We start from the raw sequence: 25,098 nt of genomic DNA, 5'->3' as shown, positions 1-25,098 counted from the left end.
AAACAGTGTCGCCTCCTCCTCTCCATCATTACTTTGATTTTACCAGGTTAGAAGGAGACAGGGGGCTCCTTTCCACCCGAATACTGCAACAGGTACAGCCCCATCCTACATCTCTACATGAAAATGATCCTGTAAAGAAATATTCCACTCAAAAAGTATGTCATTAATTTCTCACCCTCACATCGTTACAAACCTGTAAGACCTTAGTTTATCTTCTGAACACAAATTAAGATAATTTTGATAAAATCTCAGAGCCCTCTGATCTTGCATAGACAGCAACGCAACAACCCCATTCAAGGCCCAGAAAGGTAGTTAGGACATTGATAAATAGGTGGTTCAATCGTAATGTTATGAAGATAATTTTTGTGCTCAAAGAAAACTAAAATTTCTTCTCTTCTGTGTCAGTCTTCGATCCATTCTGATGTAAAACCTGGATGTGCTGTGCCCTGTTTACACTCTTAAAAATAAAGGTGCTTTAAAATGTTCTTCACAGTGATGCCATAAAAGAACCATTTTTAGTTCCACAAAGAACCATCTCTTTCTCACCTTTTTATAATCTAAAGGACCTTCTTTTGTCACAAAGAATCTTTTGTGCAACAGAAAGGTTCTTCAGATGTTAGAGGTTCTTTATGGAACCATTTAGACAAAAAGGTTCTACTATGGCATCGTGAAGCACCTTTATTTTTAAGAGTGTACAAGAGAAAGAAAGATGGACATTTTATGTCAGAACACTGGCTCCTGTATCACAACAGAAGAGAAGAAATTGTTGAATAAAGTCGTTATTTTAGTTTCTTTGTGCACAAAAATATTCTTGTGCATAACCACTGCATGGTGCATAACCACTGATGTCACATGGACTATTTTATCAATGTTCTTACTACCTTTCTGAGCCTTGAATGTGTCAGTTGCAATACTGTCTATGCAAGATCAGAAAGCCTTTGGATTTAATCCAAAATATCTTAATTTGTCTTTTGAAGATAAAGGTCTTACAGGTTTGGAATGACATTAGAGTGAGTAATTAATGACAGAATTTTCATTTTCGGATAAAATATCCCTTTAACATGGGAAAAGGTAGATGAATCCAAGCACAGAAAATGTACACCATGTACATTTCTTCAGGCATGATAGAAATATGGTATATGGACAAAATGTTTTCTTAGACTTGAAGGCGCCACATAGATTGTGCCCTGAACTTCCTGCGATGGATATTGATAGTGAAAATGAAAAAGGGCGGTATGTTTAGACTTAGATGTTTAGCTATTAACACTCATTTCCAGCTTCTGGTTGGGAGGGGAATGTACCCTGTGCTCTCAGAAAGGGGAAATGGTGCGTCTTCGACTCATTAGGAACAATGTCCTAATGCAGCTCACTGCAAACAATCAGGAGTGAAAGAAGCTGATAAACGCTCACATGAAACTAAATGGTAAACATACAAGATAAACACCATTCACAAACACTGGATTTGGTCATATATTTGTAAATTATGTGGTTTCATAACTTTCCTTTTAATATCTTTTTCCTTAGAGAACAATAAGTAAAATAAATACAAATATGCTTGCTGGAAATCACTGGAAATGCTACTTATTTTATGTAACGTCTGAGTATTTTAGTAAAAAGAAACCATGAAACTCATGAAATAAATGCAGGGATACTGGTCTATCTATCTATCAACCTATCAATCTATCAATCTATCTATCTATCTATCTATCTATCTATCTATCTATCTATCTATCTATCTATCTATCTATCTATCTATCTATTTAGAAATAGTTCAAAGTTAAGAGAATAGTTGAACATAAGCTCACAAAATACTGTTCAAATTGTTACTGCCTCGAGTTGTTATTCTGGAATAAATGTAAAAATATGAACTTGATGAGATTCATACTTGGCTTTAATAAATAGAATACTACTGATAACATTGTTTATGTAAAAAATATAAAATGAAATTGCTTCCCACACTCCACCCCCCACCTTTTCTGATAATGTAAATATGTTTATTTAACAACATGAATTTGCATTTGATCTGGAAAAAAAAAAAAAAAAAAATAGGGACTTTGCCTTTTCATTTCAAAACTACGGAAGACAGTTCCCTTCTGCTCTGCTGTTTTGAACAGGCATAAAAGTCATAGAAAATCTCTCATTATTATGAGAAAGTGTCTCATTATTATGAAAAAACTAAGTCATTATAACAAGAACGTTTCTCATTATTATGAAGGTGAAAGAGTCTTATTATTACGAGAAAGTTTCTCTAGATTATGAGAAAGTAAGTCATTATTACAAGAAAGTTTCTCTATATTACGAGTAAGTCAAAATTACGAGAAGGTTTCTCTATATAACGTTAAGTCATTATTACTAGAAAGTTTCCTATTATTACGAAATTTTTTCATTATTATGAGAAACTAAGTCATTATTACAAGAGTTTCATATTATTATGAGAAAGTTTCTTATTATTATGAGAAACAGTCATTATTACGAGAAAGTTTTCATTATTACGAGAATGTTTTTTATTACGATAAAGTTTCTCATTATTACGATAAAGTTTCTTATTACAAGAAGGTTTCACATTATTACGAGAAATAAATTATAGGTGTCATAGAATGGAAAACTCATTATTACAAGAAAGTTTCTTATTACGATAAAGTTTCTCATTATTTCAAGAAAGTTTCTTATTACGATAAAGTTTCTCATTATTACAAGAAAGTTTCTTATTTCAATAAAGTTTCTCATTATTACAAGAAATTAAGTCATTATTACGAGAAAGTTTCTCATTATTACGAGAAAGTTTCTCATTATTACGAGAAAGTTTCTTATTAAGATCAAGTTTCTCATTATTACGAGAAAGTTTCTTATTACGATAAAGTTTCTCATCATTACGAGAAATTAAGTCATTATTTCGAGAAAGATTCTCATTATTACGAGATACTAAGTCATTATTACGAGAAAGTTTCTTATTACGATAGTTTCTCATTATTACGAGAAAGTTTCTTTTTACGATAAAGTTCCTCATCATTACGAGAAATTAAGTCATTATTTCGAGAAAGATTCTCATTATTACGAGATACTAAGTCATTATTACGAGAAAGTTTCTTATTACGATAGTTTCTCATTATTACGAGAAAGTTTCTTTTTACGATAAAGTTCCTCATCATTACGAGAAATTAAGTCATTATTACGAGAAAGTTTCTCATTATTACGAGATACTAAGTCATTATTACGAGAAAGTTTCTTATTACGATAAAGTTTCTCATTATTATGAGAAAGTTTCTTTTTACGATAAAGTTCCTCATCATTACGAGAAATTAAGTCATTATTACGAGAAAGTTTCTCATTATTACGAGATACTAAGTCATTATTACGAGAAAGTTTCTCATTATTACGAGATAGTCATTATTACGAGAAAGTTTCTTATTACGATAAAGTTTCTCATTATTACGAGAATGTTTCTTTTTACGATAAAGTTCCTCATCATTACGAGAAATTAAGTCATTATTACGAGAAAGTTTCTCATCATTACGAGAAATTAAGTCATTATTACGAGAAAGTTTCTTATTACGATAAAGTTTCTCATTATTACGAGAAAGTTTCTTATTACGAGAAAGTTTCTTATTACGATAAAGTTTCTCATTATTATGAGAAAGTTTCTTATTACGATAAAGTTTCTCATTATTACAAGAAAGTTTCTTATTTCGATAAAGTTTCTCATTATTACGAGAAAGTTTCTTATTAAGATCAAGTTTCTCATTATTACGAGAAAGTTTCTTATTACGATAAAGTTTCTCATCATTACGAGAAATTAAGTCATTATTTCGAGAAAGATTCTCATTATTACGAGATACTAAGTCATTATTACGAGAAAGTTTCTTATTACGATAGTTTCTCATTATTACGAGAAAGTTTCTTTTTACGATAAAGTTCCTCATCATTACGAGAAATTAAGTCATTATTACGAGAAAGTTTCTCATTATTACGAGATACTAAGTCATTATTACGAGAAAGTTTCTTATTACGATAAAGTTTCTCATTATTATGAGAAAGTTTCTTTTTACGATAAAGTTCCTCATCATTACGAGAAATTAAGTCATTATTACGAGATACTAAGTCATTATTACGAGAAAGTTTCTCATTATTACGAGATAGTCATTATTACGAGAAAGTTTCTTATTACGATAAAGTTTCTCATTATTACGAGAATGTTTCTTTTTACGATAAAGTTCCTCATCATTACGAGAAATTAAGTCATTATTACGAGAAAGTTTCTCATCATTACGAGAAATTAAGTCATTATTACGAGAAAGTTTCTTATTACGATAAAGTTTCTCATTATTACGAGAAAGTTTCTTATTACGAGAAAGTTTCTTATTACGATAAAGTTTCTCATTATTATGAGAAAGTTTCTTATTACGATAAAGTTTCTCATTATTACAAGAAAGTTTCTTATTTCGATAAAGTTTCTCATTATTACAAGAAATTAAGTCATTATTACGAGAAAGTTTCTCATTATTACGAGAAAGTTTCTCATTATTACGAGAAAGTTTCTTATTAAGATCAAATTTCTCATTATTACGAGAAAGTTTCTTATTACGATAAAGTTTCTCATCATTACGAGAAATTAAGTCATTATTTCGAGAAAGATTCTCATTATTACGAGATACTAAGTCATTATTACGAGAAAGTTTCTTATTACGATAGTTTCTCATTATTACGAGAAAGTTTCTTTTTACGATAAAGTTCCTCATCATTATGAGAAATTAAGTCATTATTACGAGAAAGTTTCTCATTATTACGAGATACTAAGTCATTATTACGAGAAAGTTTCTTATTACGATAAAGTTTCTCATTATTATGAGAAAGTTTCTTTTTACGATAAAGTTCCTCATCATTACGAGAAATTAAGTCATTATTACGAGAAAGTTTCTCATTATTACGAGATACTAAGTCATTATTACGAGAAAGTTTCTTATTACGATAAAGTTTCTCATTATTACGAGAATGTTTCTTTTTACGATAAAGTTCCTCATCATTACGAGAAATTAAGTCATTATTACGAGAAAGTTTCTCATCATTACGAGAAATTAAGTCATTATTACGAGAAAGTTTCTTATTACGATAAAGTTTCTCATTATTACGAGAAAGTTTCTTATTACGAGAAAGTTTCTTATTACGAGAAAGTTTCTTATTACGATAAAGTTTCTCATTATTATGAGAAAGTTTCTTATTACGATAAAGTTTCTCATTATTACAAGAAAGTTTCTTATTTCGATAAAGTTTCTCATTATTACAAGAAATTAAGTCATTATTACGACAAAGTTTCTCATTATTACGAGAAAGTTTCTCATTATTACGAGAAAGTTTCTTATTACGATAAAGTTTCTCATCATTACGAGAAATTAAGTCATTATTTCGAGAAAGATTCTCATTATTACGAGATACTAAGTCATTATTACGAGAAAGTTTCTTATTACGATAGTTTCTCATTATTACGAGAAAGTTTCTTTTTACGATAAAGTTCCTCATCATTACGAGAAATTAAGTCATTATTACGAGAAAGTTTCTCATTATTACGAGATACTAAGTCATTATTACGAGAAAGTTTCTTATTACGATAAAGTTTCTCATTATTATGAGAAAGTTTCTTTTTACGATAAAGTTCCTCATCATTACGAGAAATTAAGTCATTATTACGAGAAAGTTTCTCATTATTACGAGATACTAAGTCATTATTACGAGAAAGTTTCTCATTATTACGAGATACTAAGTCATTATTACGAGAAAGTTTCTTATTACGATAAAGTTTCTCATTATTACGAGAATGTTTCTTTTTACGATAAAGTTCCTCATCATTACGAGAAATTAAGTCATTATTACGAGAAAGTTTCTCATCATTACGAGAAATTAAGTCATTATTACGAGAAAGTTTCTTATTACGATAAAGTTTCTCATTATTACGAGAAAGTTTCTTATTACGAGAAAGTTTCTTATTACGATAAAGTTTCTCATTATTATGAGAAAGTTTCTTATTACGATAAAGTTTCTCATTATTATGAGAAAGTTTCTTATTACGATAAAGTTCCTCATCATTACGAGAAATTAAGTCATTATTATGAGAAATTAAGTCATTATTACGAGAAAGTTTCTCATTATTACGACAAAGTTTCTTTTTACGATAAAGTTCCTCATCATTACTAGAAATTAAGTCATTATTATGAGAAATTAAGTCATTATTACGAGAAAGTTTCTTATTACGATAAAGTTTCTCATTATTATGAGAAAGTTTCATATTACGATAAAGTTTCTCATTATTACGAGAAAGTTTCTTTTTACGATAAAGTTCCTCATCATTACGAGAAATTAAGTCATAATTACGAGAAATTAAGTCAATATTATGAGAAAGTTTGTCATTATTACGAGATACTCATTATTATGAGAAGTTTCTTATTACGAGAAAGTTTCTTTTTACGATAGTTTCTCATCATTACGAGAAATTAAGTCATTATTAAGAGAAATTACGTCATTATTACGTGAAAGTTTCTTATTACGATAAAGTTTCACATTATTATGAGAACGTTTCTTATTATTACAAGAAAGTTTCTCATTATTACGAGAAATTAAGTCATTATTATGAGAAATTAAGTCATTATTACGAGAAAGTTTCTCATTATTATAAGATGTTAAGTCATTATAACAAGATACTAAGTCATTATTGCAAATTTCTCATTATAACGAGGTATATTTTTTTTCAGGATATTATTACTTTTTAACTCATTATTACAAGAAACTACGAGCACAAGCTTAGACAACCTTCTTCATGCAAGCATATAAATGTATGAACACTCCCTGAATCTGACAAAAAAAAAAACTGTGGAGCAGGTTTAGTATACAGACTTGTAATGAATGTCCTCAAGTAAAATTATACCATCAAGTCCTTAATTATTGGTGTTACTCATTGGAGTTGATACCCTTTACTTAGTTGCTTTGCTATGCAAAAGGGCAGAACCAAACAGCAGAGGGTAAGATGACCTCTGTGTAGATGAGATACAAGCTGCAGCTCAAGGCCAGCGGAGATACTTAAAAAAAATAACAAGATAGTTTATAAATGCCAGTGGTTTCTCACAGGTGAAAATCTGACGCCAAAAAACACTGTGCACCAGCAGTGCTGATCACGCAACACACCCAGCAGTGTGATCACATGCACACCCAGCAAATGATCACACAACACACCCTGCGGTACACACCCACAATACACCAAAACTACATAACAGTTTAGCACAGTTTAGAAACGGTACCAATTATTTGAAAAGAATGACCTATAAAATTAAAACGAATGAATGCAAGTGCATAATTATTTGAAGTAAAACTATTTTTTCATAGCCCATTTAATTTATTGTATAATCTAATGCATATGCAATTTTGTCTGAAATAGTGGAAATTTGCCATTTATACTAATTGAGACTCGAAATATGTTAAGGTTAAGAGGTTAAGACTGACGCAATTGAGGCCCACAAGCAAAGTGACTACATTCATAATCAGTTTATAATCCATTAAGCAGTTAAACTTTAATTCAAAACACTAAAAATCCAAAGGGATAATATAATACCTTTGGTCCTCATATACACTACCGTTCAAAAGTTTGGGGTCAGTAAGACTTGTAATAGTCTTTAAAGAAGTATCTTATGCTCATCAAGGCTGCATTTATTTGATTAAGAATACAGGAAAAAAACAGTAATATTAAAACAGTAATATGCTGATTTATTATTAGAATGATCAATGTTGGATAATATCAACAGTTGTGCTGGCAAATATTTTTTGGAACCTGTGATTTTTTTTCAGGATTCTTTCATGAATAACAAGTTTTAAAAGTACAGTGTTTATTCAAAATAAAAATATTAATGTAAATTATTTATTATTAACTTTCAACTTTCAATAAACTTTTAATTACTAACTTAATACATCCTTGGTGAATAAAAGTATTCATTTCTTAAAAAAAACAATAAAACAATACAAATGTACTGACCCCAAACTTTTGAACGGTAGTGTCTCTTCCATGCAAAAAGTGAGATTTCATAATTAATGCAACTATATTTATTCTACAACAAAGAACTGATAAACTATTTTATCTCTCATGATTATGCTGAACTCTGATACTGTTGAAAGAACTCTGATATTGTTCATTGCCCTTCACCTTTGTTTTCACTTTCTTATCACAGCATGTATGATAATATGAGCAGTCTCATGTCGCACTTCTCATATGCTGCATGAACAGACTGGGGTTTTCAATAAAGAAACTCTATTGTTTTGATATCACTCTTCCATCCTTTTGAGGCACTGAGACTGTTGTAAAGGAGGTTTCATACTGAGCTCCATAAAAGCTTGTTTAATTCCACCAACATCACGCCCCGCTCTTGGTCACATGCAAGCAGAAATGTGTTTGTGCTATAGCTGCCGTTCTCTAAGACAATGCGATCATCTCAGTAAGCGGTCTTGGCTCTTCTCTGTCAGGATGTTTCTTTCACCTCTCTCAGAACAATACATGTCAAATCGCCAATGGCCATGGGAGTCCATCCTGGCAGACAAATTCTCCAGCCGCAATTCTTATGAGCCTTAACACCTCTTCTTTTGTATACGTTTTTGAGTGTTTTATATAGATCTTTCTAAAGGGACTTTGATGGACTAACCAACACAGAAAACAAAAGCACCTTTAATTGGCAAGAAATGATTTCCCTTTGTCAGAGGGATTAGGTGGTTTTATAACAGAAGAAAATCACGTAATATTCAGTGGGATTTGTCAAAATTAATGTTCAATTTTAACAAGATTAAATGTTGGCATGTAACAAACTCAAAGCCCACGGGGGGTGTTGAAAAACACAGTAATAAGGGCAAGTATCAAGCTGTGAAATAACAGTAAAGTTCATTCCACTCATGGCAGGGGTTATTTCCTCTGAAATCACCTTGTCCCCGCTCAAAGATCCACTCTTACTCAGCTAAATCATATCTTAAATCAAATGCAAGATATTTTGAGCTTACAGCTTTTAGTGGCAGACAAATAATAGTATTGACAAGTATAGATAGACGTCGAATCTTATCAACAACAGAAAACAGTTCATATAGCACTACTCAATTTTTAATGATCACTTTTACTGTAAAATAAAAATTATATTAATTAGAATAATACCTTTACAACCTTTTAAGGATCATGTGACACTGAAAACCAGAGTAATAGCTGCTGAAAATTCAGCTTTACCATTACAGGAATAAATTAAACCCTGTATATAGACTACCAGTCAAAAGTTTTTAAATGTTTTTTAAGGAAGTTCACCAAGACTGTATTTATTTGATCTAAAGTACAGCCAAAAAACAGTAAAATTTGGAAATATTTTTACTATTTAAAATAACTGTTTTCTATTTGAATATATTTTAAAATGTTATTTATTCCTGTGATTTAAAAGCTGAATTTTTTAGCATCATTACTCCAGTCACACGGTCCTTCAGAAATCATTCTAATATTCTGATTTGCTGCTCAAAAAACATTAATTAATATTATTATTTTGAAAGCAGCTGAGTAGAATTTTTTCAGGTTTCTTTGATGAATAGAAAGATCAGAAGAACAGCATTTATCTGAAATAGAAATCCTTTGTAACGTTATAAATGTCACAAGGAATAAATTACGTTTTAAAATATATTCAAATAGAAATTAGTTCCAAAAAACATTAAAAATGTTTTTGACTGGCAGTATATATATATATATATATATATATATATATATATATATATATATATATATACATACACTTTTATTACCGTTTATCACTTTTTTTAGAATATTTTTTCACACGTGACAGTAAAGACTTACACAAATATTGTATTTCAAATAAATTCTGTTCTATTTATTAAAGGATTTTAAAAACCAGAGTAATGGATGCTGAAAATTCAGCTTATATATAGACACATACATGCATTACAAACATTTAGGTGAGTATACTCTTAAAGCATTGAGTGAACATTACGTCACAAATAATAAGACAACTGTAAAATGTTATCTCTTATAGACAATTTGATACCAATAAAATGGCATCAAAGTTGAAAGTGCTTGCCTTTATTTCTGTTTATCACTTTAATGATCATATAATTACATTACATTCACATAAATAAACCGTATTATGATTTAGGGTCCTTAGATATACAAGTTTTTCTCAAACAGTCAAAGATTATGAGAAATTGTGTTTAGAGCCTTCAACGTCCTTCCACAGAGTGATACACTTTATTATTAAATCTTTTCTGATTCATAGGCTGGGTTGACCATCCCCTCATTTACACTCTCTTTAATTGCACCAAGAAAGCCTTCATCCCTTAGATTATTGTCAAAATGTCCCGTTTCTCCACTCTTAGGCATCTTGGTTATGGGATGCCTGTAGCACATTAAGAGTAGTCCACTTACAATGAGCAGGCCACCTGAGCCAATCCCAATTCCAATCCCTGGACCCACTTCCTGTTTTACTGGAGCAGAAGGCAAGTAGAAGTCGGGTGGAAAGTCTATAGTGAGATTCGCCACCACAGAATTCATATTCCAAAACACAGGGATCAGCGAACACGCTGCAGTCAGCCAGTACAAGGAACCCGCGATCACAAAGGTCAATCTGAGATGCCCACTGTCAACTCCAAAAATGGCATTTCTCACCACATTTCCTGCCAACAGGTTTGCGACCACCCCCACGCCAATAGCAACCATGCAAAGCACCTGGGCGGCTGCTATTTCTGGTGGAGTGAATGAATCTGTAAGGCTGATGCTTTTGCAGATCTCAGCCGAGTCCAAAATGTGGCTGTTGAAACAGACCCTCCATACGCCCACCCAGGCCAATCCTCCAGTGACGACTGTCTGATTGTCTACGTACCATATCCTCCAGTCGTTCACCCCAGAAATTGAGGCTGTCATTATCCATCCTACAAACCCAAGTACCAAACCTGCAAACTGCAGATGGACTGACTGGGCCAGGTAAGCCATTGGTAAAACTGCTGAGACCCGACACCAGCTGGGGGTGAATATTTCCTCCTCAGGTTTGCACGCTGTCCTTCAGGAGCATGGCTACATCGCTGTCATACCACTTCTGTCAGATTAGAGAAAGTAAAAACACATTTATCCATTGCATAAAAACCCAATATACACCAGGCGGTTAAAATTTTTTGATGCCAGGGACCCAAATATGAGGTTTCCTTTCTGAAGGACACCATTTCTAAAATACTAATATCATTTAAGAGTTTGAAGTCAATTAGATTTAATTGAAGAAGTTATTTGTTGCTACCTGATCTCATGTCGAAAATGTACCTGTGGGAACTTTTTCCACAAGATGCGAAATACGTACCAGTAAGTACATATCACTGCAGTTTCCAACAGTTTTGGTTACAGCTCCATATAATTCAATTTCCGGATGTAACAAGCTTGCTCGGTAGCTCAGCCGGAACAGAACTGGACTTAATATGTGGAATCTTTGGGTACGAATCCTGTGAAAAACAAGACTCACGATGAAAGTGCTGAAGATAAGAGATTGAAAAACAAGCATAAACAGCATGCTTGCGATGGCATTTTTACGTAACATTGGCGTTTGTTCATACTATCGGGTATGTTTAGGTGTAGTGCAGATGGTACGTTATTTAAAAATGTCACAGAGCTTTATAGAGTGTTCGCACTAAGCACTAAGCGAATATGCGCATTACTTCACTTGCTCTACTTGTGGGATGTTTTCCACGTCACTCGCACAAATAACAGCATCACACTATCAACCATGGTGGAGATTGCTGGTTTGTACCTGTTGTTAAAGGAACACTCCACTTTTTTTGGAAATAGGCTCATTCTCCAACTCCCCCCAAGTAAATAATTTGAGTTTTACCGTTTTGAAACCCATTCAGCCGTTCTCCTGTTCTGGCGATATCACTTTTAGCATAGCTTAGCATAGATTATTGAATCCTATTAGACCAACAGCATCGCGTTCAAAAATGTCCAACGAGTTTCGATATTTGTCCTATTTAAAACTTGACTCTTCTGTAGTTATATTGTGTACTAATACTGGCGGAAAATGTAAAGCTGCAATTTTCTTGGCCGATAAGATTAGGATCAAAGTTGGTTGGAAGTTGGCTGCTATAATATGGACGCAGCAGGCGGAGTAATATCATGCAGTGCCTGAAATTAGTTCCCAGCTAGGTTAGCATTTGCACATGTGCTGCGTGATATTACTGCACCTGCTTCGGCCATGTTACGGCAGCAAACTTCCTTAACTATTACGCGGGAATGAAAGTTTAGTTCCTAATCTTATTAGCCTAGAAATTCGCAGCTTTACATTTTCCGCCGGTATTAGTACGCGATATAACTACAGAAGAGTCAAGTTTTAAATAGGACAAATATCAAAACTCAGTCATTTTTGAACGCGATGCTATTGGTCTAATAGGATTCAATGATCTATGCTAAGCTATGCTAAAAGTGATATCGCCAGAACAAGAAAACAGCTGAATGGATTTCAAAACGGTAAAACTCAACTTATTAACTCGTGGGGAGTTGGAGAATGAGCCTATTTCCAAAAAAAAGTGGAGTATTCCTTTAAAGCTCAAAATACACCGGAAAGCCAAATGTTGATGTGTCTGGGTTCACAGCACCATCCACAGGCGGATGAGTATTAATCCTGCATTAATATATGCGTTACATATTACTGCATTACAAGTGTTTCGCTCTAGTTTAGTTTTTTCAACTTGAGCAGAAGACACTAATTAAGGTGAATATTGCTGTTTGCAACAAACGTGTTGTGCATTTCGTGCCATTCACATCACCCAGCGCAAAGTGTCTTTGCATTAACTTTGTATGTGATATACTCGCACAAATAATTAAATACACTTATGGTGTTTGGAATTTTCCACTCGAGTTGAAATTTTTCAACTAACGCGATGCACATTTCGCATCATTAGCGTCGCCCAGTGCAAATTCGCCTCAATTCACGTATTTGCATTGACTTTGTATGTAATCTACTTGCGCAAATAATTACATTTGCATTTGGAGTGCTAGCGCCACTCAACAGACAGTTCAAGTACACGTACAAAACCAACATCACAGAAAACGTACTATATGTATGTACATTAATCTGTTCCGGGGAAAAAAATTAACACTCTTTTAGCGGCATTTCACAACAAATATGTCATGAAACATACATGGTTGTATGTATTTCGTGCTCTGCCAAAAAGTTCCGACAGGTACATTTTTGTCCTGAGATGAGGTTGTATTTATTTTATTCAAAAATTTGTCTGATAAAAAAGTGACAGTACATACTTTTACCCTGTAAAATCATACACTTACAATTTCTTTTGGACTTTCCTTTCTATTTATTAAAGAATCCTGAAAAAAAGAATAAGCCACCGCCACCCAAAAAAAAAAAAAAAAACGAACAACAACAAACCTGTCAACAACACTAATGATAATAATAAGAAGAAAGCACCAAATCAGCATATTAGAAAGATTTTTGAAGAATTATGTGATAATGATGATAGGAGCAATGACTGCTGAAAATTTTGCTTTATTACTGTTTTTATTTATTTATTTATTTTTTTAAATACAGTCTTGGTGAGTATAAAAGAATTCATTAAAAGGTGTTTAAAAATCTTACCAACCCCACACTTTTAAATGGTTGTGTATATTTTCATATAAGATGCATTTATATTGTGTCGGGGGAAAACAGTTAATGGCATGATATTATATAGACAACAAGAGGAATTCATTTATGAATTAATTCAATAATTAAATTTTAAATAATCAAATATTCAATAAATGTAAACAATTGATTTTTTTATATTTCCATTGTACAAAAGCAAAATAAATAAATGAATTAATGAAATGCCACAAAATAGTAAAATTTTAACTGAAAAATATTAAAAGGGCATGTTCTATTAAAGAGATAGTTCACCCAAAAATGAAAATTACTCATTAATTACTCATTAATTAATAATCACCCTCATGTGGTTCCAAACCCGTAAGACCTTTGCTCATCTGAACACAAATTAAGATATTTTGGATGAAATCTGAGAGCTTTCTGACCCTTCATAGACAGAAACTTCTGCGTCACCAGGTTGAGTAAATAATGACAGAATTGTCATTTTTGAGCGAACTACCTCTTTAAAAACTCTAGAAAAATCTGTTTTCTAGAGTTTTTAAAATAGTAGTTCACTCAAAAAAAAAAATTAAAAATAAATCATGATTTTTGACAAATCATCACAAAGTAAAGATACATAAATGTTTTTAACTGGCATTTTTCATGGACCACCAACAAACACCCCCTTTAAATGTCCTTTTGTACTTTTAACGATATGACAGTAAAGAGAAGACAGGAAAATACAGGAAGAAAGCAAGGGGAATGGGACTGCGACATGACGCAGGCGCTCGGATTGAACCCTACATCCCACTGTGCCACAACCCTGACAGTAACACTGTCGTGACGAGCTTCGTTTCCAGAGGGAGGAAAAAGGACACTGCGTTGAAGGTCAAGCACAAGGCTATGCATTTAAGACTAAGCAGAGGAGGAAGAAGAGGACCAGAAGAAAGAAGAGAGAGAGAGAGAGAGAGAGAGAGAGAGAGAGAGAGAGAGAGAGAGAGAGAGAGAGAGAGAGAGAGAGAGAGCGCACTAATATTTCCTGCCTAGCTCCCTGCACACCTGGGGTTGCGGAATGTTCCAGTATAAGCTGAAAGGTCATTTACAATAATCAGTTTCTTCACGCACAGGAATCAGAGACGGCAACAAATGAACAGAGCTTTGGAGAATTGATTTCCTTAACACTTTGCCAACCCCCGCCCCCAGTAAATAACTCCCAAATGTTACTGTCTAATATATTATATAGCCAAAAACAGGTCATATTTAGGGTTGTATGTGGGCTATATTGAGCGCTTTCAGCCGGTCTATTTATATGACTTTTTCACTATTTTCAACAGTTTTCCCAGCTCTTGTTTTGCACAATAGTCAACGTTTGTGTAAAGCCGGTTGAGAATGTATATACACATTCTTCGTAGTGTCAAAATGTACACAAATAAACCACAACAAACTCCTGCTTACCTGTGAAATGTTTCGAGCTCTGAAGCATCTCCTAAACTGTAAACCACTTCATATTAAAGACAGAATTCCTCACCTCTGCCGCTTATGCCAAACTAGCGGAAATGACAAGTTTGCGAGCTGACAAGAACAAGTCAAACACAACTGGGGTTAATGATTAATGTAGCATAACCAATAAATGCATAATAGAGGGCGGGGAGGATCAATTCAAAACAATAAAATGTTAGCTACTCCGTGCTGGATCACTGAATTAGGCTAAGTTACTCTTACCATAAACTATATTGCTTCGGCTTATCCAGATGCTCGGTTGAACTATATAAAGTCTTTGACTGTACGTGTATTCACATGATCATGTAACGTAGTTTTATATGTAAACACAAGCAGGTCACATTGGGGTAAAGGTAGGGGTAATTATATTTTAATATTTTTTCCACGCTGCTTCAGCAAATGCGCATGCTTGTAAACTATTTACAATTTTCTTTTATTACATTACTGTTTTCAACTTTTAAAATAAAGCGTTTTTGAGTTTAAATATATTGAATATTTAAAATATATACACACATAGGCTCTAGCATTACGTTAGTTGTTCCATTATTTTGCTCTATTTTGCGGGCGTTTTACTTGTCAAAGTCTATCCTCAGGAAATTTCCTGATTGGCCAAGACATTAAGACTACATCTAAAGTTAAACATTAGTTGATCATAGCTTTTTAAAAGATAAGAGAATCTTGAAATAAAAGGATTGAATTAAAAGTAACAAAAGTTTAAACTGCTTTCTGATATCTGATCCATGCCACTATAATAACACCAAAACGACATTTCTTTGATCTGGATTATAGAAATGTCCAACTCAAAGTAATTAAAGTATAGCACCTAAAAAAATAATAATTGGATATTTAAAATGATGTACACTTACACTACCAGCAAAAAGTTAAACAGTAAGATTTTTAATGTTTTAAAGAAGGCTCTTCTGCTCACCAAGCCTGCATTTATTTGATCCAAAGTACAGCAGAAATAGTAACATTTTGAAATATTTTAACCATTTAAAATAACTGTTTTCTATTTAAATATATTTTAAAATGTAATTTATGTGATTTGAAAGCTGAATTTTTAGCATCATCACTGCAGTCACATTTTGCTGCTCAAAAACATTTATTTTTATAACCATGTTGAAAACAGTGGAGTAGATTTTTTTTCTGGTTTCTATGATGAATAAAAAAAGTTCAGAAGAACAGCATTTATCTGAAATAGAAATCTTTTTTAACATTACAAACGTCTTTATAATCACTTTTGATCAATGTGAAGAATCATTATATAAAAGATTTAATTTAAAATAAAAGATTTAATTTCTAGTATTTCTTTCCCAAAAGAAAATTAAAAATAAAAACATACTGACTCCAAGCTTTTGAATGGTATAGTGTATAATGTTACAAAATCTTTTTTATTTCAGATAAATGCTGATCTTTCTATTAACCAAAGAATCCTGAAAAAATGTATTCAAAAGTTTTAAATAATAATAATAATGTTTCTTGATCAGCAAATCAGCATACTAGAATGATTACTGAAGGATCATGTGACACTGAAGAATGGAGTAATGATGCTGAAAATTCAGCTTTGAAATCACAGGAATAAGTTACATTTTAAAATATATTCATATAGAAAATAGTTATTTTAAACAGTAAAAAATATTTAACATTTAACAACGTTTTGCTGTACTTTGAATCAAATAAATGCAGGCTTGGTAGTGTATATGAGAGGAACAGTCATTTTAAAAATGTAAAATATTTTACCTCAGATCATTAGACACATTTGTTTCTTGAATAAATAAATCTTGAATATCTATCTGCAAAACTGTCACTACTGTGTAAGTTGCTGTGTACATGTACAGGAGATTTTAAGACTAGAATATGACACTGAGTATATTCATGACCACATAAAACCAAAATGTCTGAAATTATGACACATACACGTGAGGTAGAGTAAAAGGCAGCTGGTATTTTATAGACAAGCACTGAATCCTTAGTGAAATAATATTATATAGTTTAGGCAAGTCTCTTAGATTCTTTAAACAGTAGAATACTTACAGTCAATCCTAATTCTGATGTTACAATGCATTGTTTGGTGATATACATCTACAAAAGCGTGCAGACTAAGGTGATAGTTTGCTCGGCTAAAATAAAGTGAAAGAATACAATTCTAGCCTATTCTAGTTATATACAGAGATTCAAAAGGCTAAAATAAATTACTAAAAATATCACTGAATTATTTTTTAACATGACCAGGACAGTGACACATGTCATTTGAAATAATGCACCATCGAAAAGTCATTCGCGAAAGTTAATTACAACCTCCTGGTGTAAATAGAAACACAGCTTACATGTGCAAAGCTTTATGCCACTGGGATTTTGAGTGTATTTTTGAATCACAAGAGTTTGTTTTGGTGTCTTTTATCACCCTCTAGTGGTTAAAAAGATACAGCACAGTGAGAGACCATGGCTTGAACATACCTAGTGTCAAGTTTTGAGAGGGCATGAACTACTTTAACAGATGTGGAAAAAAAATGAAAAGCGTCTTTAAAAATTATTATTATTTCACCATACATTTCTATGGGTCGTGTAACATTGAAAGGTCATGAAAGTATAAGCTCAGACAGGTGATTTGGTCAAATCATGATCTAAAAGTGCCCAGCACTTTCAGGGTCTTCATGAGTCTTGCCAAAATGCCATCTGCTAGGACATACAAGAAGCACTCGATATATGAGCAGAATGCAATTCCATTGGCAGTAAATGGACCACATTAAGTACTGCTTTGGAACCCTGTTATTTAGGGTGACGTCGAGCGAGTTGCTCTGGATCACTGCATCAACTGTTTTTTTAAGTCCTCAGTTGGTTGTCCTCTGGTCTATTGGGAGACTGTCCATCAGACACTTGAGCTGCTCCTCCCCTAATTTGATCTTGTCCTCAAGCTTGCGTTGCTCAATAATAAGGGCGGATTTCATCTTCACAAAGTGCTCATAGTCAGCCATATTCTCCTCAGACAGGTAGCTGGCCAGGATGTCGTAGACGACCCGTTCTCTCCTGTCAAGGTTCTCCTTTAGCTCCCTGGCATCCTCATGTTGACGGATCAGAAGTTTGCGCTTGTCTGTTAGTGTACGCTGCAGAAAGATGATGAACATTTTTAACACAAGAATAATTCAATCAAAATCATTCTTAGACTTTTTGTCCATGAATTTGTGTGTATATATGTGGAATTAAGATTTTTCTTAGGCTCACCAGGGACCAAACGCTCACTGAAGCTTTAGAAGGAAAAGCAATGCATTAAGAGCCAGGGGTGTAAACTTTTGAACAGAATGAAGATGTGTACATTTGTCTTGTTTTGTCTAAATATCATATTTTTTTCATTTAGTACTGCCCTTCAGAAGCTACAGAAGATATTTACATGTTTCTCACAAGACGAAATAAGTTAAATTTAGCCTGATCATCACATTCAAAAGTTCTTAATGCATTGCGTTTCCTTTTAGAGCATCAGTGAGTGTTTGAAACTTTTGTAATAGTTACATATGACTCAGTTGTCCTCAGTTTTAAAAGATGGATCTGAAAATCATACAGTCAAAGTTGGAAAGGGTCCAAATACACAAAAATGCTGAAAAACCAAAGAATTTGTGGGACCTGAATGATTTGAACTGTTCAGGACAAACAAGGGACTCAAAATAATAATACCTCATTAAGGTAACAACACAGTATTAAGAATTAAGCACATGCAAACTTTTTAACAATTATTTTTAACAATAATTATTTTCTCTTGTGGACTATGAACATTTATTTTATGTGAAATATCTTATTCAGATCAATACTAAATGTGACCCTGGACCACAAAACCAGTCATAAGGTTAAATTTAACAAAACTGAGATGTATACAGCATATGAAAGCTCAATAAATACGCTTTCTATTGATGTATGGTTTGTTAGGATAGGACAATATTTGGCCGAGATACATCTATTTGAAAATCTGCAATCTGAGGGTGCAAAAAAAAAAATCAAAATACTGAGAAAATCACCTTTAAAGTTGTCCAAATTAAGTTCTTAACAATGCATATTACTAATCAAAAATTACATTTTGATATATTTATAGTAGGAATTTGCAAAAAATCTTCATGGAGCATGATCTTTATTTAATTTCCTAATGATTTTTGGAATAAAAGAAAAATCAATAATTTTGACCCATTCAATGTATTTTTGGCTATTGCTGCAAATATACTACAGCAACTTAAGACTGGTTTTGTGGTCCAGGGTCACAAATAAAAAAATAAAAAAAATCTGTGTGTATGTAAACTTTTGACTTAAACTGTATGTTTATTCTATATGGGATAGTAAAACCTGAAAATTTTGACCAAAAATTTGTGAGAAAAATTATTAAAAATACTAAATTACTTTTATATGAAAGTGTAACAATGAAAACAGTTTTTCTGTAAGGAGTAGGTTTAGGGTTATGGGTTAGAAAATATTGTTTGATCAATATGAAAACAATATAAATCTATTGGAAAGTCCCCACAATTCACATATCTAACAAATGTGTACCTACTTAACCATGTGACCAAAATTATCGATTTTTCTTTTATGCCAAAAATCATTAGGATATTAAGTAAAGATCATGTTCCATGAAGATATTTTGTAAATTTCCTACCGTAAATATATCAAAACATGATTTTTGATTAGACTTTATTTGGACAGCTTTAAAGTTTCAAAACAGACAACTTTAAAAATTTAAATATTTTTGCTCCTTCAATATTGCAGATTTTCATATAGTTGTACCTCAGCCAAATATTGTCCTATCCTAACAAACCATAAATTTGTTCCCAAAAGTCAGCAAAAAAATGGCCAAAAATCTCCCTTTGGGGATTCCTCATTCGTAAAACTGCCATAGAAATAAAGTAAACAAAGTATTTTTTTAAAATTGTACAAATGGAGAAAGTTTTCTGTTAGGGGTAGGGTAAAGGTTAGGGGTAGGTTTAGAAAATGTATAGCTATATATAGATATATATAGTTACGTAATTTCCCCATTTAGATATCTAAGTAAACGTGTGTATGTGTGTGTGTCTAAGACACAAAACATGAAGCTATATACAAATAAGTGCAATTTAATTATCTGGTAGCCAATTTAAATCTATATAAATGTTATGTACTAGAATAGCAAATGTAATTTATACCATGGTACTCAGTTATTACAATTTTCCGTAGTACCAATTTAAAGACTGAGATTGTAAGGAAACAGTAAGAGGATAGACGAAGGGGAAAAAAAGGTTCTGGAAATGATGTGAGCTAGGCTCAAAGTGGTTTTGTCTATGTCAGCAGTAAGCCATATCTCTGGCATAACATGCTACTTTTATGTTACTGTAGTTTTACAGCCTTATCGATATTCTGTGTTCTTTTACAAACTATTTTCTTATGAGCCTAGACCACAAAACCAGTCACAAGGGTCCATTTTTAGAAATTGAGATTTATACATGATCTAAAAGCTGAATAAATTGATGTATATGATAGTATAGGACAATATTTGGCCGAGATACAACTGTTTGAAAATCTGGAATTTCAATTACAAAAAAAATCTAAATATTGAGAAAATCGCCTTTAAAGTTGTCCAAATGAAGTTCTTAGAAATGCATATTACTACATTAAAAATTAAGTTTTGATATATTTAGGGTAGGAAATTTACAAAATATCTTTATGGAACATGATCTTTACTTAATATCCTAATGATTTTTGGCATAGAAGAACAATTGATCATTTGGACCCCTTCAATGTCATTCAAAGACAGCACAAATGCTTTATCAAATCCCTAATTTTTATTCTCACCCTCTCCTCCAGTGAAGCGTCTTCCTCCAGGCTGTTCAGGGCATTCTCTACTCTGGCCAAGCGTCCGGACAGAGATAGCAGAAGATTGACCACTTTATCAAGGTCACCAACGAACATGCGGAACTTTTCGAGTTCATTAGGCTTGCAGACACCCTGTACTATGGCCTCCACATCCTCTCCAAGAGCATTGTTGTCCTGTACGTCGTCCTGTAGACTCTCTTGAGCTTCCCTCAGGACCTGCAATTTCTTGCTGAGACTGTCAATCAACTCATGCTGCAAGGAGGAAGAAAATCAAGGGTAAAGTCAATTGAAACAATGGACTAGTAAGAAGTATCTGATTTAATCCCTGATATGTTGCTACCTTTTTGCTGGCTAGATCACTTTCATTGTCCTCCTCCAGCTCCTCCTCTGAGTTGTGTTCCACACTCTGGTCCTGCATGTCCTTCATCTTAATCAGCAGCTCTGCTTTGGGTGCAGATGTGCTGTAGTAGGTTGAATTAGTCACTAAAGCAGTGGCCGCCACCAGACTGTCTTCTTCTTTCCTGAGAACCCACAGATGACTTTTAGAAGAAACGAAATTGATCATAACATAAACAATTGATCCAAATGCCACAGAATTACTTGTGACAGGATTAAAAAAACAAATAAACAAAAACACAGTGATGTGACTTTGAGGTTGGATTGTCTGTTTACTCAACCAATGGCAGACAGGGGAGTGTTTAAGAAGAATTATTTTTGACATTCTGTTTCAGTGACATAAGATTTACACAAAGTCTGCCAGACTGCTAGATGAGTTAGTGCCCCAGATTTGCAACAAGAAAAATAAACCAAGCTTATGAATCATAACTTGAATGAGGAAGTAGAATTGGACAGGCTACAATTTAAATATTTACTAAATAGCTTTCTCAGTTTTTTATTTTTTATGAAAACCACATGGGTAGGGCTCAATAATAAGCAAGCCTGATTCTACCACTGAATAAAAAAATTAAACAAGGCAATTGCGAGTTTTGCTCTCACAATTCTGACTTTCTTCTTCTGTTTACATCTTGCAATTCTTGCTTTTTTTTCTCAGAGTTGCGTCATATCAACTCGCAATTGCGAGACAACAACTCAGAATTCTGAGATTTAAACTTGAGATATTTTAGGAAAGTAAACTGGGAGTTATTAAGTCAGAATTGTGAGATATAAACTTGCAAATCTTTTGAACTGGATTTTATAACTCACAAACTGAGTTTATATCTCACAATTCTGACTTAACTCCCAGTTTACTTTCTTAAAATGTCTCAAGATATAAACTTGGAATTGCGAGAAAAATTCAGAATTGCAAGATATAAACTCGGAAGTGCGAGAAAAAGTCAGAATCGCAAGATATAAACTCGGAATTGCAAGAAAAAGTCAGAATTGTGAGATTACAGACTCACATTTATGAGAAAAATTTCAGAATTGCGACATATAAACTCTGAATTGTGAGGAAAAAGTCAGAATTGCGAGATATAAACTATAAATTGTGAGAAAGTCAGAATTGCGAGCTATAAACTATAAATTGTGAGAAAGTCAGAATTGCGAGCTATAAACTCTGAATTGCAAGAAGGTCAGAATTGTGAGCTACAAATTCGGAATTGTGAGAAAAAGTCAGAAAATTGTGAGATGAACTGCACGATAGAAACTCACATTTACCAGAAAAAAGTTAGAATTGCAAGATATAAACTCAGAAGTGCGAGATATAAACTTGAAATTGCGAGAAAAAGTCAAAATTGCTAGATATAAACTTGTAATTGCAAAAAAAGTCAGAATTATGAAATATAAACTCGGTATTGCAAGATACAAACTCACATTTATGAAAAAAAAGCCAGAATTGTGAGATGTAAACAAAAAGAAATGACCTTTTTCTTTATTCAGCGGTGGAAAGGTTACCATTCAATAGAAACCCTAAACTACTGACTAAAATAACAAACGGAACATCAGACACACAAGCTCAATCTGTCTTCCTTCTGGATAGGTTTGTAATTAAGGGTAAATTCCAAGAATAAATAATGAAACACAAATTTGGCAAACTAAGGAAGGAAATATGAACAGAAGGTTTAAAAGTAAGAAATACTGACTTCTCCACAGAGTTGCGATGAATGAGCTGTTTCGGTGCAGCCTTCCTGCGTTGTTGGGCCTCCTCCAATAGCTGCTCTCCTTGAGGGAAAATCCCCTCCATCAGATCCATGGTGGTCTTCATCTTACTCTGGTCTAAAATGTCCACTAGGGACCTGTCCTTGTCCATAATGTCTTTAACCAGCTCCTTTCTTTTATCATCATCCTGCATCTGCGAGGGGTGTGAAGACACTCCGTTGCTGCTTTGATCTGTCAAAGGACCCGTCTGCAGGCCATGTAACACATAAGATACTGGGTTCATGTTAGTTTGTGGACCCTGGTCTTTCAGAGGGCCCATATCTGCTTCTTTCAAATCAGGCCCTTGGTCCTTTTGCCTGGTGTAAGTACAGAATAAAGAGTATGATTGATCCGGATTCCCTAAACTCTGAAGATGAGTTACTCCAGGTCCTTGAGAGCTGAGAGGAGTTTCGATTGAGAGGTCAAGATATTGTCGACTTTCTTTTTGGGTGTCACTCTCGGAGTGGACAATCTTAATGGGAACTTTCTTCACAGACGTGTTCTCATCTTTAACCCTGTCCATCCTGTTAAAGAAACAACAACGGTGAATGAAAGAAATGGGACATAAGAAAAACTGGGAAAGTAGGCAAAAGATGAACACAACAAGAGCAGGGAAAAACAATTTTTAATTTGAAAATTGATCTTTTACTTCAGGCTAGTAGGCTTTGCATACAGGAAAACAAGACATGTCAGTTCCTGTGACTAAATCCATGCATATAGTTAGGAATCATACAACAATGTCCAGGCTTCTGATGGCTACAAACTGTAGGGCTACTAAAAAGTTCTCAATTCCAGCAAAAACAAAGCACCACAAATGATATTCTTCAACAGTGTTTAGTTGAGGCTGGGGGTATCCCTCTTATGACTGATCTGAAGAACTGCAGTACACATGGGAAATCTGCAGTAAGGACACATGAATAAGCCCCTTGTATGTGCATGAATACAATAAAGAGACAGTCAGAGAAGCACTGTCATTAAATTACTGGGCTGTAGGGAGAGTTTCCAGTGATGGTTTTAAGATTGCAGCTGAGAGGAGCCCAGCTGTGGTTTGCCAGTGGAAATCTCCCTGAATTCCAGCACAGACCTGAAAGAATTCCTAAACGGCAGAATTTAACTCTAAATACAGAAAGTCTTACCTTCCAGGAGCTTCATCCTGTATAGAGACGGAGACAGGGGGCTTGTCAGTCAGCCTCTGGGGAGCAAACTGGGGCGAGGGCGAACGCTGCCCCTCCATGGTGGGCTGGGTCGGGCCAGCGGTTTGTTGGGTGGGCAGGACAGCTGGAGGGGGAGGAGGTGGAAAGGGAGGAGGCACAAGTTCTTGTTGTAGCTCCTCCTCCCTGGTTGGTCCTTTGCTATGCTCCGAGCCCTTCCAGGGAATGGGGGCTGAAAGAGAGGCGGAGCTTTGATTGTTGACAGGAGAGAGTGAGGCCAAGACTCCTCCTTGTGATCCAGGCTGGACCTCCTGAAATTTGCTAAGAGGAGGAGGTGTGCCCTCAGGGCATTTGTACTTCTCCAGATGGGGCAAGAGAACAGAGCTCTTGTTTTTGGAGGGGACTGAAGGTTCACTGCGAGAGCTATGGTCAGAGAAATGTAGAGTAGTTTTATGATGACTGGATGGAGGATCTAAAGCCTTCTTCTCCAGGTCTTCAGTCAAAGCCAAAGGAGGTGCCTCTGGTTTCTCCTTGCATACGAGTTCACTGTATCCTTTTTCATTTAACCTGAAAAACAAAAGTGAAATGCTTTGAAGTAAAAATCGCAATCCACCAATGAAGGTTTATTAAAGGCCTAGACTCTGAATGTATTTGTCCTTTCTGGTGCACAAAGCCTCACTGTGTTCAGCGTAAATCGATAGGCAGGCAGACATTTCTCCCACATTTCACCATCTCTCCATGGTAACTCCCAGGCTGGCTGTCATACCCAGCATATTTCTGTTCCCACAAGCCTGTCATGCTGTGGAGAATGAATGATCTTTCCCCTGCAGCAACTGGCAAGGAGAACGCTTTTCCCTTCTTAATCTCGA

General features: G+C 33.8%; 2 protein-coding genes across 5 annotated transcripts in view; both read right to left on the bottom strand.

The window, feature by feature from the left end:
* Positions 1-9,802: 9,802 nt before the first annotated feature.
* On the bottom strand, positions 9,803-15,211 carry cldn34a (claudin 34a). Of its 2 annotated transcripts, XM_073851416.1 has the most exons (3): positions 15,075-15,211; positions 11,355-11,493; positions 9,803-11,099 (listed from the first exon to the last, which is right to left on the bottom strand). In XM_073851416.1, exon 3 carries the CDS (start codon positions 10,994-10,996, stop codon positions 10,262-10,264), a length of 735 nt encoding a protein of 244 aa, XP_073707517.1. In that variant the 5' UTR covers positions 10,997-11,099; positions 11,355-11,493; positions 15,075-15,211; the 3' UTR covers positions 9,803-10,261. The 2 variants fall into 2 exon arrangements, with proteins under 2 accessions (XP_073707517.1, XP_073707518.1); XM_073851417.1 differs by lacking the exon at positions 11,355-11,493 and having other exon boundaries at positions 15,075-15,167.
* A 1,833-nt stretch (positions 15,212-17,044) lies between these two features.
* The window catches only part of shroom2a (shroom family member 2a), a 55,393-nt gene continuing 47,339 nt past the window's right edge, over positions 17,045-25,098 (bottom strand). For all 3 annotated transcript variants that reach the window (XM_073851415.1, XM_073851413.1, XM_073851414.1), the window contains 5 exons: positions 24,215-24,796; positions 23,024-23,602; positions 21,283-21,463; positions 20,922-21,194; positions 17,045-18,223 (listed from right to left, as the gene is read on the bottom strand). In XM_073851415.1, coding sequence (XP_073707516.1) covers positions 17,951-18,223; positions 20,922-21,194; positions 21,283-21,463; positions 23,024-23,602; positions 24,215-24,796 — 1,888 coding nt within the window. In that variant the 3' untranslated portion in view covers positions 17,045-17,950. The remainder of the gene's footprint in view (positions 18,224-20,921; positions 21,195-21,282; positions 21,464-23,023; positions 23,603-24,214; positions 24,797-25,098) is intronic.

This window comes from Garra rufa, chromosome 12 (assembly GCF_049309525.1).
Source record: "Garra rufa chromosome 12, GarRuf1.0, whole genome shotgun sequence".
Lineage (NCBI taxonomy): Eukaryota > Metazoa > Chordata > Actinopteri > Cypriniformes > Cyprinidae > Garra > Garra rufa.
This window is presented reverse-complemented; position numbering and strand designations above follow the sequence as displayed.